The sequence below is a fragment of the Macaca fascicularis genome, chromosome 4, assembly GCF_037993035.2.
Source record: "Macaca fascicularis isolate 582-1 chromosome 4, T2T-MFA8v1.1".
NCBI classification, from domain to species: domain Eukaryota; kingdom Metazoa; phylum Chordata; class Mammalia; order Primates; family Cercopithecidae; genus Macaca; species Macaca fascicularis.
The window spans coordinates 102897244-102911036 of NC_088378.1; the positions used below are offsets into that span (position 1 = coordinate 102897244).

Consider the following 13793-nt stretch of genomic DNA (forward strand, 5'->3'; position numbering starts at 1 on the left):
TGACCCTGTGATCCGCCCACCTCGGCCTCCCAAAGTGCTGGGATTACAGGCGTGAGCCACCGTGCCCGGCCGTGATGCAAGTTTTAACCATGTCTAAAATTAAAATAAACAAACAAACAATAAAAACAGCAACAAACAAAACAAGAAAAATCCCAACTACCGATCTGAGGCTTGACTTACTGCCCTACCTAGAAACTTCTCTGATACTGTCTGTCAAGTGCATCTTCTCCTTGTGATTGTCATTCCTGTTTTAGCTTGTGTTGAAAAACATTATAACTGCACATTGGCTCAATGACTGACATTGTTGGTCTTCTGTGTTTCTATGTAGTTTAAAAGACATGGACATTTTCAAATTCCGTAGAAGTAGTTGAAGAGTCATGAGGCATATTATTTTCTCCATGAAAGATTTAGTTTTCTACTCTTTCCCATATAATTTGCTGTAACAGCACTTTATTGGTCAATGAAAATACTTGATTGATTTTTATAAAAATTAAGTCTTTTATACTAAAGATGTTCATAAATTAAATGCACAAAATTATTTTTCCACAATTATAAAGTGATTCAAATGGATTACTTTCTGAAAACAAAACATTTGCTGTTGAAGCTTATGTATGAAAAAACTATTGCATATATACATATACATACAAAAACAAAATAAATTAGCCAATGAATAAATGTATTTGTTAAATGCCTTAGTAAGGCCATAAATAAAAACAAGGATTTTTAAAGATCTACATATCTAATTTCAAGTTGTGATTACAAGATTTAGAACATACTTTTAAAGTTTTTCAAGTAACTGCAAAACTAATAAATTTAGAACATATTTTCCCATATTTGAAAAATATCTTCAAAACTGCTTTAATAAATAGAATACGAGGAAGAGTCATAGTCTAGTAGGTTTGTGGCTTAAAAGCCAATCGGCACAAGATGCTTTTGGCACTAAAAGGTTTGGTGGGGTGTTGGCTGAATTACTAGACAGTTGTCATCCCGAACACTAAGGGGAAATTTGAGGGAATTCTATTTATTCCTTAATACAACATTCCATAAAATTATTATGCATCAGTATAGCATTATAGTCATACGATAAGTATACATATGCATACAGATACACATTTTAAGCTGAATTTATTAAATAATAAACTTGCAAAAGAAGGTGTTTATCTATGTTGCGTATTAACCATTTAACCTAATGTAATCTTAATAAAATTAAATTAAAAGTCCCTGAATGAATGAATAAATGAATGAGTTCATGTAACCCAAGGAATAGACTTTACTCTTAATTATAATAATTAATATTAGTGGCTGCTTGATTAAACAAATGTAAGCTTAGTGATGAAATGCAATTGAATTTTCTTGAATACAAATAACTTATATTAAAATGAACAGAAAGAGAGCATCTTGGCATGAATTACCAGGCAAAATGCATTTATTGAAAACAATGAGATAGCAATTTTGAAATAAAAATAATTATATATGAGACTACTGATGACAGCAAGCCAACAAATGAATAAATAAATGAATAAAAAAATGAATAAAAAGGCTGGTGTGGTGGCTCACACTTGTAATTCCAGTACTTTGGGAGGCCAAAGCAGGAGTATCACTTGAGCCCAGGAGTTTGAGACCAGCATGGGCAACACAGGAAGTCCCTATAACTACAAAACTTTAAAAAAGTTTTTTTAAAAATTAGCCAGGCACACCTGTGGTCCTAGCTGTTCAGAAGGCTGAGGTGAAAAGACGGTTTGAGCCTGGGAGGTTTAGGTTGCCATGAACTGTGATTGTGCCACGGCCACTCTAGTCTGCGTGATAGAGTGAGACCCTTTCTCAAAAGTAAATAACTCAATAAATAAATAAGTGCATGGATGAATTAACACAAAACTATGAAAAGTCTATTTGTGTAGCTCCAGACTGGTAATGTAAGGACCTCTGCAGATCCTTCTTCCCAGCAAAACCACTATAACTAATAAAAATTATTATTATTTTTTTAAAAACAGCCATTTAAAGTATCTGAAAATTGTCTGAAGTGTATACAGCAAATGTAGAAACATTTATTCAAGAAACTCTACTAAATTTTTATAAGAACACCAAGAGACTTGAGCCACAACCAGCTTCCTTTCTTCTCTGCTCCATGCTCAAGATGGAAATTATATTCTTGGTAGGTACAGCCAAGTGCATGGGCTCTCTCTCTCTCCCCAGTTCTCAAAGACTACAGTATCAGTCCCAGAGTGAACAGCTACCAACATTTCTTATCCCCACTTCCAGCTCTATGGTTCAGAAGCTCCATTATAGGTAACTGCAGTGGAGTGGTCAGGGGCTCCCTGCCCATGAAATCTGTTGGATGGCAGGTATGAGGCGTATATTGAAAGTTGGGTGGCAGATGACAGAAAATCTGGTTGTCAGTATTTATGTGCCCCTGTTTGAATGCTACTGAAAACTCACTAGAGAAAATACATTATGCACCATGAAAGAATAGCCTTTTAAAGTAGGCACTTAAGTTTCACTGTTAATCTTGGACCTATGGCTGAGAGGTAAAACTGAAACTGCTAGTTCTCTTTGTGAGCTTAAAAATTAGTCATTTCAACTGGTCATAAAAATCTCTTACTTTTCATCCTAGGGATAGTTAGTCCAGACAGACAGATATTGAATTCCAAGTTACCTTAAATTTCAGAGTTCCTGTTCAGATTGACTTATACATATTAATAAGTACCTATATAATTCTAATTTAGAGAAATAAAGAATCCCCAGAGAAGAAAACACCGAATTTCTAATACTTTGACTATGTCTTTAAAAATCTCATTCTCAAGAAATTAGTAACCTAGAAGCATTTTTATGTATTAACAAAAGTTCACACAAACCAAATCATGGGAGATATCAAACAAGTTTGATAATTTTGGCTAAAAGAAGTTTTATGATAACCATAATGAGATACTACTTCATTTCCATGCAGTATGATGGCTCCTAATCAAAAAGACAGTAACAAACATTGACAAACGTGGAGAAATTGAAACCCCCATTTACTGCTATGCAGCTGCTTCGGGAAAATTTGGCAGTTTCGCAAAAGGATAAACATAGAGTTTTCATGTGACCCAGTAATTCCACTCCTAGATACATAAACATAAGATTTGACAATGTATGTTCACCAAAATATCAAGAATTTTGTCTATAGTCCTTAGCTTTGTGGAAGTTGTTTCTACCATAGCCCTTTCCTTATACTAGAAAAGGCTACTTTTCTATACCCTTGAGCAGCTCCCATAGTCCTACTGTGAATCCTTATTTAATACTGATTTGAAAAATTATAATTTATTGAAACAGATGTTATAACTGTACTAAAAGATGATGCAGGATGGTACAAAACCAAGACTAACCAGGACTTTGATAATATGCAATAGTACACAATATGCAATAATCATATGAAGTTTAAAGAATAGTAATGCTGAATGCAAGATGTTAAAACAGGCTAGCAAATCTCAAAAACAGGCTAGCAAATTTCAAAAATAGATTTGTAATAAAAAATTCACAGCTTTCTGAATTATATTCCATAAAAGTTTCTGCAATGTGATGTTTTATTCCTCTCTAGGATAAGCTCAGCAAAACCAGACAACTTGTGAAATTTAATCACCCAAACTGCCAAATGAAAGTTCTCTTGATATATTCTAAACTTTTCTTATTGATATATTTATCTATATTTATAAACTTTCTATACAGACTTATGTTATTTTTCTGGGAAGAATTTCAAAGAGAACTTTTGTCAGAGAAATCTATCAAAACTTTCAGATGAAAAGAAGAAAACATAAAAGTGGGTCCAGGCAAACTCTTACAATAACTTTTTCAAAAGATTGAAGGTTGTAAATTAGAATCATATGCTTCATCATGCCAAGAGCTAAATATGGATAACTCTGAGAAGACTTTTCATAATAAGAATAAATATTTAATGCAATCATGCAAATCATTTTAAAAATGGTTATTATTCTTTGTTGCCTTTAATGCTAGCCAGAGAAAAAACAAATCATCACTTTGATATTTAAAGAGTTGAGTCTGAGAGTAATGTTTTTTAAGCTGTTAAGAATCAACCATCCCACAGATATCACCTTATAATACAGCCAGCTTCAAATTCAGTTGGCACTGTACCATTCAAGCCAACATCCTGTTCCATCCAAGCCAATTCCCACCTTTTATAATCTTTCTATAAAATCATATTTATTTACTAACATATCATTTAGTATGATGTCTTAAACATCAATGGATAGTTATGAAAAACTAGTTGAAAAATTTTAACTTTGTCAATTTAGTGCCTTGTTATTACTTTGATATAAAAATTATTTTGTATATGTGATACTTAAAAGGTAGGTATGTTCAGCTTTCATATTTTGAAAGAATAAGAAAATAGTAAGGTTCTGTTTTTCAGAGTAATGCTAACATTTATTGTAGAATAATCTTAACTTATAAAACCTGACACTTTCTTTCTGAAAATATAGATTAACTAGAAACATAGCAAGTTCATTTTAGTTGCTATAGTCATCAACAAATCGTCCCTACTAAAAAAAAAATAGTGATGAAAATTTACGGGAAATCCCCAAGGAATTAAATTTGCAGGACTCAATTCAGTTGGCTTAGCAGCAGCAAAGTGTTAAATATTATCAAGGGAGCTATCTAAATTCAATCCTCTGCCACCAAATAGTAAAACAAAGATAAAAGTAGTTTAAACAGGCTATGGGAAATTTTACAGTATTGCTATATATTTAGGCTTCAAGGAGGGCTTTTAATGAAGTAAAAAATATAATCATAATTTTGCCAATGAGAGTATGTACTTGACAACATCATTTTCTTTTATCAACCATTACATATGTCCATTACAAAGTCATTCTTTATGACAGCAATTTTCTTTACAAGTAAACACAAAATCTTCCAAATTATTATTAGATATGATTTAGGCTGAGGATGAAGTTTTAAAATAAAATATTGCTGATATGGAAAATATGACAATACTTTTGCTGGACTTAACAAAGGAAATATTTATAAATTAGCTATTCTTAGGACTTCATATCACATACTCCTTTATTTTAATCACAGCTCTTCACCAATTTAACAGATCAAGTAGAATTTATTATTATTATATTGATCAAGATGAAGATTACCTTTAGAAAAGTTTTATTCACCCTTATCTCTCTTCTCTTTCCACCCATGCCAACACCACACACATATAAATTATGATTTCTCTACTAAAAAATAAAAGAGATCAGAGGAATAGGGAAAGAACCGGCAATGAAATATTTCATTTAATAGTCAGTTATGCTCTTTAACATGGCTAAGACAAAATGTGGCTTCAGTTTCCCTTGGCTAGAAAGGTCATTCATTGAACTCCTTCAATAGGCTAAAATGGTTTTTAAAGAAATTATGACAGAGTACTTAAAAATAAAGTGATAGATGTATGCATTCTAACCAAAGTGAAGAAAATAATTGAAAGTGATTATATTTTACAGGTCTTTCCACTCTATTTTTAGTCTGAGTCTACAAAACCCACCTGTATTCTCATTACACTATAATCATAACAAGCACAAATAACCTACCATTATGGGAAGTGCTGTCAAAGGGATAGTGAGTTTGGCCAGCCCTACAGGACAGCAGTTTAAATTTCATCACCAAATCTGCCTAAATGTCAGCATTATTTACTTATACTTTTACTCTTTAAAAGGAACTTAAAATTACCCACGTTTTGACTGTGGACTCATCCAAAGTAATAATATTGATAAAATTGGCATTATAATAATATCCCCTAAAATTATCCCACATACAATCAATGGCACAGGCAAAAATAAGTAGCAAAAATAGATTACCCTATATGATTTTTCAACTCTATTTCTTTTTCATAGAAAAAATTGATGAGCATATACTAGCATAAGTTTAAAAACACAGATTAATGTTCAATTTAATGTCATGCTTGCTAATTATGCACTGCAGGGTATCACATAAGCTATACAATTTTTGAACAAAGGCAGCTCAGTTGATATATTGAACCTGAAATACTCATTGTCTCAGTCTCATATTCGTAGATTAATGAGCTGTGAGGAAGTTGTAATTTACACCAAATGAAGGTGTATAGTATGTATACCAAGGAAAGGCTGACTGAAGAGTCTACTTGGAGCCTATCTTCCCAGGCACAAACAGCCTCTGTGGTTTTTACAGCTGATAAGAGTTAAAAGTGACCTTTTACTCTCCTAACAAGTTATTCATATGCACAGGAGAGAAGAAAAAGGCAAAATGTGGTTCAATATGACAACTCTGCTACTTGTGTTCTATAGAAAAACGATTATACTTTGGCCTCTTTTCTTGCATTTGATCCATTCCCTCTATTAAGTGCTTTCCATTCCTTCCACAATAAAGTTTCAAATCACCTGCCTTTGCATGCTGAAAATGGTAGAGCCCATTAGAATTTATTGTTTCTGAAAGTAGTTGGAATAATCATCAAAACTCAGAGTTAAGCAGATAAATGAGCTTGCAATGATATGAATTATATTAAAATTTCACTGTCATCATGAACTCAAACTATCCAGACTTCATCTATTAATATCAAACTCTGTAATAGTCTTAAATGTTCATTTTTTTTTCATGAGAACTGGAAATGAGCTCTTCCTAGTATATAATTTCTTTGTGAAATATAGTTATTCACAACACTAGGTGCAACATTCACTTAATAAAGTTCACAACAATACAAGAACAAATATTAGAAAAGAAAGTATGGATTCTAACCACTTTGTCCTCCTTTGGGAAAGCATCCAAGGAAGCAGGGTAGAGAAAGAAGAAAAAGAAGAGAAAAACAAAATTGAGCCATGTATTAATAAATTGGCTTTAAGAAAACAATTATGTGTTTCTTCAAAGTACTAAAGCACAACGATTTTGAAAAGTAAATGTTTACTCTCCCTAAAAATTAGTCATTGTTCAATCCTTCATTGAAAATGCCCATATTATGGGTCCTGCTATACGTTAGATATGAGTTAGGCAGAATAATTTCCTAAAATTTTAGAACTTGGATTAGTAAATCTAGATTTAAAATATTCTTCATAAAGAAGGTTAATTCACTACCACATGTAGTCTACCTATTATTGAAAAATATTTTATTAAAATGCATAAAATTGTATGAATAATTTTGTCAAATTATTGTTAAAATATTGAGAGTCATAACTTGGGAAAATCTAAGAATGAGAAATGTTTGTAATAAATAAAAATGGGAAGAGAAATATGCTAACTATTTTGACTATAAACTATTCCACCGGCAATACTTATTTGTGCTACACATTTCAACATTTATGTTATAGAAAAAAAAACAACTGTATACAATGTTTTTGTCTTGTGTTCCAATTGAAATATCTTAAGATGTGTGCTTTCTTTTATTTTGTTCCTTTAAATATTTTTTCGAAGATTGGTTGGGTTTAGTAAAGATGAACTACACTGGGCCTGAGTGTCCTCTCCAAAGCGTAAGTACCTCCTAGGTCAATTTTCTTTAAACACCCTCTCCTTTTTAAGACCTGATGACTTTAATATATCAGTCATTAACTGTATTGCTATTGACTTGTCTCAAAGCTCTAATGGGAAGTTAAAAGCATTTAACAGTTGTGGGTGCTTAGCCAGCACTAGCACTCAGCTGATCTGCACCTCATTGTTCACTGCCAGCATCTTTTCAGACTGAACAGTGTCCTTACCACATGGGTTGTTAAATATTTTGATGTTGCCTCCAAGTTTTACCTGTAAGAATGTATTTCAAAATAGTGTATTAAAGAGCACTATAGAAGGGGAAGTTAACAAATAGATCTTACATACTTTCTATGTGCCAGATACAACCTTACTACCCAAGCTTATTTTAGAAAGCCTGTAAGGTGGCATATGAGGATGGCTTGTAACAAATCACTATTAGGAGAGGAAAATAAAACTTATGCAGTCGTAAGAATGGGACCCTAAAGAAAGATTAAATATACATATCATAAAGATCTAGATTTTAATTATTTTTATTAAAATTTCATAACCATACAAGGTAAATATTACTATCTAGTTTTCATAGTAAAGAAACTGTTCAGAGAAGTTCATTATCTTCCTAAAGCCACAGAGATAGTAACAGTCTCGTCTTAAAGTATAAGATATATCGATCAGCCAGGCACAATGGCTCACACCTGTAATCCCAGCCCTTTGGGAGGCCAAGACAGACGCATCACCTGAGGTCAGGAGTTTGAAACCAGCCTGGTCAACATGGTGAAACTCTGTGTCTACTAAAAATACAAAAATTAGCCAAGTGTGGTGGCGGGCACCTGTAATCCCAGCTACTCGGGAGGCTGAGGTGGGAGAATCACTTCAATCCGGGAGGTGGGGTTTACAGTGAGCTGAGCACCACTGCACTCCAGCCTGGGTGACAGAGCAAGACTCTGTCTCAAGAAAAAAAAAAATAGATAGATAGATAGATACATGATACTCAGTGTCTTAAGTCCATTGGAATAAATTTTAGAATATCTGACTTATAACTCAACTAGACTACTAAAGAATATAATGTTTATTGGGAGATTTGTTTTAAATTTAACTGTAATATGCAAATAAGAGAAATATCAAGAGGGCTTAAAGATTTCATGTTATTTTTAAACATGACCTTGTATTATATTATAATGTATTAATGATTAGATAATATGACAAATTCTTTACAGAAACACTGGGAATTCATTAGCTACATACTTGTAACTGTTCTACATTAAGCTGCAGATCTCTATTAAGGAAAACTCAGATTTCCCTATAAATAATTATACTGTACTATTTTAGAGAATATGATAAAGTATAACATTAAAATGTATTCTAAACTAAATATTTATTAGAATTACTCTAGTATTTCATAAATAATAATATTGGTTCCTACCATATTAGCATCTTAACGCTTCAAAAATTGCATTTATTTAAAGTACTGGCATAAGAGGAGTAGCTCTTTTTTAAGCCAAATAAGGAAACATCATCAGGTGAGAATATATCTTATAGAGAAGAAAATGAGAAGTGCAAATCTCAATAGTCTTTAAATATCTAAATAATTTCCATGAAATAAGCTTGGAACATGTCAGTAAATCTGAATTTACTCTCATAGAGGCTAATCATTGCTTAGTATATGACATTCAGTTATTTTGCATTTCATGTGCATTCAATCTGAACACTAATGTTACAGAAATCAAAAGTAATTAGCTTTTTAAAAAGAATTGGTCATAACTTTCAAGAGTTTTATAATTCATGATAACATTAAATCTACATTAACTGCATTTTTCAAAAACTAAATGCATTCTCACAGGTAATCTGTTGGTTTTGAATTGGAATCATTTATTAAGAAATACAGATAAAGTAACTTCTTTTTAGGAATTATTTTCATCAGCATTCCACTACCTTATTAAGGACATGAACAAAATGAGGGAGGTTAATTTTAATGTGTATGTTTATGCACATGTTTGCTTTCTAAGATGCATGTGTTCTCATGTTTGGAAGGCATAATAGTTTTTGTCCACATTCACAACGCCCCTTATGTTCATGGAATACTCACGTTGTTTGACCGTAGAGACACGCGGCCTCCGCAGCGTGCACAGAACTTAGTGCGACAATAGGAGCAGAGATGACCGCACCCATCAGCAAACTTTGTTTTATGACAGATTCCACAAGTTGGAGCATCGTCTTTGTGCTCGCCCTGGTAACGCCGTGCTTCTTCCCCTATTTTTCTCACTTGTTCTTTATAGCTTTCAAACTGTTGATGCAATCTCCTAGGCAAAAGAGAAAATGGTAGCAAACTAAGTAAATGGTGGAAGACAAAACCAGAACAAACAAAACAAGGAATTTTTCTAACAAAAAGGAAGCATAGCTATTTGAACTAAAGCAAAACATACAAGCTATTTTCCCCACTAACCTTACCTTCAAAGGTAGGATATATATTAGCATGATTCCATAATCCCAGTTTTGCTCATTAGCACTGAACTATGTGTATGTAGAATCTATATAAGCACTGTTTATCGCCAGCAGTGAAATTTGTGTAGCTATTCCCTGCCTCTGTTTCTTTTAGATTTTTCAAAATATTTCAACTGAGAGCTTAACACTTTACAACTACAGGCATGTGTGCATATAACTGAAACAAAAATCACACAAAATATTTAGCCTAAATACATACGATGTGCTCCAATATTTTCTATCCTATTCTAACTTTAATACTGAATATAATTCAAAAATAAGTTTGTCACAGTAAATTGATTCCATGGCCCAGTATTTGAGCATGATGCATACTTTGAAAAATATTGTTTTAGACTATGTTGCTGGGCAATCTGTCTTCTACAAAATAGATTCCTTTGCCCCCATTCCTGGAAGCTACTTACCTATTTGGCATCAAGTATCTAATTTAATACATTACACAGAATGTTAGCTTTTGCATTATATTTGAGTTCCTAGTTCTTCCAGTTCACACTAAAAGTTCTAAATCTTACCTTGTAGACATGCAGATTTTTACATAGTCCAATTTTTCATTATTTTAACCAGGTAATATGTATGAAGCTTGCTAGCAACCACTCCTGATTAACTACCGTCTGTGGGGACAGCTAAAGTTGTCTAGGGAAACTTCCCATTAGAATGTTCACATTTAATGTGATTAAAGTCTCCTCCCATCACCATCAGTTCAAATTCCAATCTTAAATCTCTATAAATAGAACTGTTTGCTGTTCTGAATAGAACACAAGAACATCCAGTGAATCCCCCAGTGGAAGGATGTCTTGGTTTTGAAAATGAGAACTGAGAGTTGTCCTGAGCCTAGCCAATAGTTATTGGCTATTTTGCCAAAAGAGGGACTCCTGCTCAAATTCATCTGGGTATCTGAGCTAGTTTTCCGGATTTGAGTATTCCCTAGAACACAGAGTACACGGATGCTTTTGTTAATTCAGGCAGTTAGTTTCATGTTCTCAATCTAAGATAACTGTGAGGAACTGATACTCCCTGGAAATAGAATCAAATAAGTTAGGTCCAGGTACTGCAGTGTTTGAGGTATTGAGACTTCATTATATTTTCTTTTTAACCTTAATAGTTCTTAAGCAGAACTTCTGTGATTACCTTAAAAATTCTCAAATCCCTTTGCAGCTTTGCCAGCTGACACCTTTTCTATTTAATTCCAATAATTAAAGCAAACATACAAGCACCAGCACATAACAGTGTAGTTTAGGATCTGAAATATTTCCCAATTAAAAGGCCAGCTAATTTCACTTTACAAAGGAATATATGTGTTATTTCATTTAATGAATGCAAGAATACCTGGTCAATTTATTGAAGAGTTATTTGATACGTTGATGTTTTTATATTTTAAGTATAAAAACTAGGGTCAAGTTAGTAGAAAACAAGTGTGGGCATTTGTTATTTCAAAAGTTATCATGTAAAATTGCACTGACAATCTTACTTCTTCCACTAAAGAAAATAATTTTAAGGAAGGGCTGGACGCAGTGGCTCATGCCTGTAATCCCAGCACTTTGGGAGGCCGAGGCGGGCGGACCACGAGGTCAGGAGATTGAGACCATCCTGACTAACACGGTGAAACCCCGACTCTACTGAAAATACAAAATTTAGCCGGACGTGGCGGGCGCGTGTAGTCCCAGCTACTTGGGTGGCTGAGGCAGGAGAGTGGCGTGAACCCGGGAGGCTGAGCTTGCACTGAGCCGAGATCGTGCCACTGCACTCCAGCCTGGGTGACAGAGCAAGACTCCATCAAAAAAAAAAGAAAAAAAATTAAAATAATAATAATAATAATAATTAAGGAATGGGAGCAAGGAAATATTTCTAACCAAGGAAACTCCAAGCATAGAGGGATTACATAAATAAATACTTATTGTGAGAACTACCAAATCAAATCCATTTAAGTAAATATAAATGAGAAGGCGAAAACTAGGCTAAGGAAAGTTTCCCTATAAACTTATTCTAAAATATAGAACATGATGGAGTACGGGTGTTGGCAAACTTTTCGGAAAAAAAGGCAGATTGTAAATATTTTAGACTTTGAGGGTCATGTAGTTTCTTTTGCAACTGCTCATTTCTGCTGTAGCAGGAAAGCAGCCACAGATAGTATGTAAATGAATGAATGTAAATATGCTCCAGTGAAACTTTATTTACAAAAATAGATAGTAGTCCAGATTTTGCCCATAGAGCAGTTTGTCAATTCCAGATTAGTATGTGCTTTATGCTAAGATATAATGGCTTGAAAACCAAAGCCTCTGCGTGTTTTTAAATTCAAACATAAAGGAATTTTATATGACTCAATCAAAAGGGAACTTGTTTCAGGAAATCTTTGTACAATATATACATGCAGGGCACTGACCACTGAGAGAAAACCTTACTCTATTACAATCTCATAGCATTTCATCTGGGTCACTTATAGACCATTTAATATTTTTACTATGTTTTATTGCTATTTCTGTACTTAACACCTCTCTTCTATCAAACAGTAAACAATATTAGAAGTCCACAGTTTAGCAAACAGTTCAGACATATACTTCTCATATTTGCTGAATGGAAAATTTATACATATACGTATTACTTTTCTTAGTCTGTTTTGAGAAAAAAAATCCATACAATTTACAAACAAGTTCATATTGAGGACGAAATATCCTAATACACCCTACTTCACAAAACATTGAAAATTCTGGGTGTAATATTTAAAAATATAACTTTTAATGTACATTTGAGCTGGAGAGAAAGTATGCAAAATTCTCAAAGGACAAAAATGAAAGAGAAGCAGTAATTCAGAAAAGTAACATATCTCTGAAGCAGATGCTAGAAACATGTACTGAGGTTCTGTGACCAAGAACTTCAGTTTTAACTCTTGTACAAGTGATTGAAAACAAAATTTTAGTTAGGTATTCACCAAAAATAATTGAAATAGAGTGCATGATATCCAAACCAGTAGCGGACAAAATATGGAATGAGAAAAAAGTCAACCCAAAGAAGATAAGAATTAAAATAAATAAATACATAAACATAAACAAAGCAGAACAATTAATTATGACAGTATGAAATGGTAAAAAAAAAATCTAACACATGAGGAATCACAAGTATTATACATTAAAAGAAGCATCATCAAAAGACAAAGATCATCACATTAGATTTTTAAAATCCAACTAAATGAAGTTCTGAAGTGATATACTCACAACATAAAGGCACAGAATGTTTGAAATAAAAGGATAGAAAAAAGAGATCCCAGGGAATTATTAAGAAAAACAAACAGAAAAGCAAACAAACAAAAACTGGTATAGAACTTAAATTTAAAAGCATTACTACAGAGTGTAAACTTCTATTAAAAAGTATTCATTTTATTTTTTACACGGCAATTATAAACTTAATTGCATATAACATATGTGTATCTATACTGTAGATTAAACTCACTTGTTAATCTTGTTGAGTTCTCTGTGTGTGTGTGTATATATGTATATACGTATACATACACATGCTTTTATACACACACACACACACACACACACATATGCTTAACACATATCTAAACTTTTCCCAAACTCTAGGCTTCAAAAGTACTAAAATCATTTTATTTCTTAAGCTGGTGGAGGAGGGGTTACATGACGTAGGTTTTACTTTTTGTTTACACCTTACATATATGTTTTATAATACTGTTTTGTATGTATGAACAATTTAATATTAGAAAGAAAAAGATTCATTTCTAGCTCATCAAATAGCATTGAACAACAAATCAGGGCTACATAGAATTGAAGGTCTCCTGGCTGTGACGTGGGTAGGCAGCAACTTTTCCTTTTCTA

The 13793-nt window shown here is 32.9% G+C and overlaps 1 protein-coding gene across 35 annotated transcripts in view; it reads right to left on the bottom strand.

Annotated features, from left to right (window-relative positions):
- The window catches only part of RIMS1 (regulating synaptic membrane exocytosis 1), a 493077-nt gene that overhangs the window by 278129 nt on the left and 201155 nt on the right, over positions 1-13793 (bottom strand). For all 35 annotated transcript variants that reach the window (XM_015449223.4, XM_074037683.1, XM_005552575.5 and 32 more), the window contains exons 3-4: positions 9551-9764; positions 6745-6756 (exon numbers count right to left, since the gene is read on the bottom strand). In XM_015449223.4, coding sequence (XP_015304709.1) covers positions 6745-6756; positions 9551-9764 — 226 coding nt within the window. The remainder of the gene's footprint in view (positions 1-6744; positions 6757-9550; positions 9765-13793) is intronic.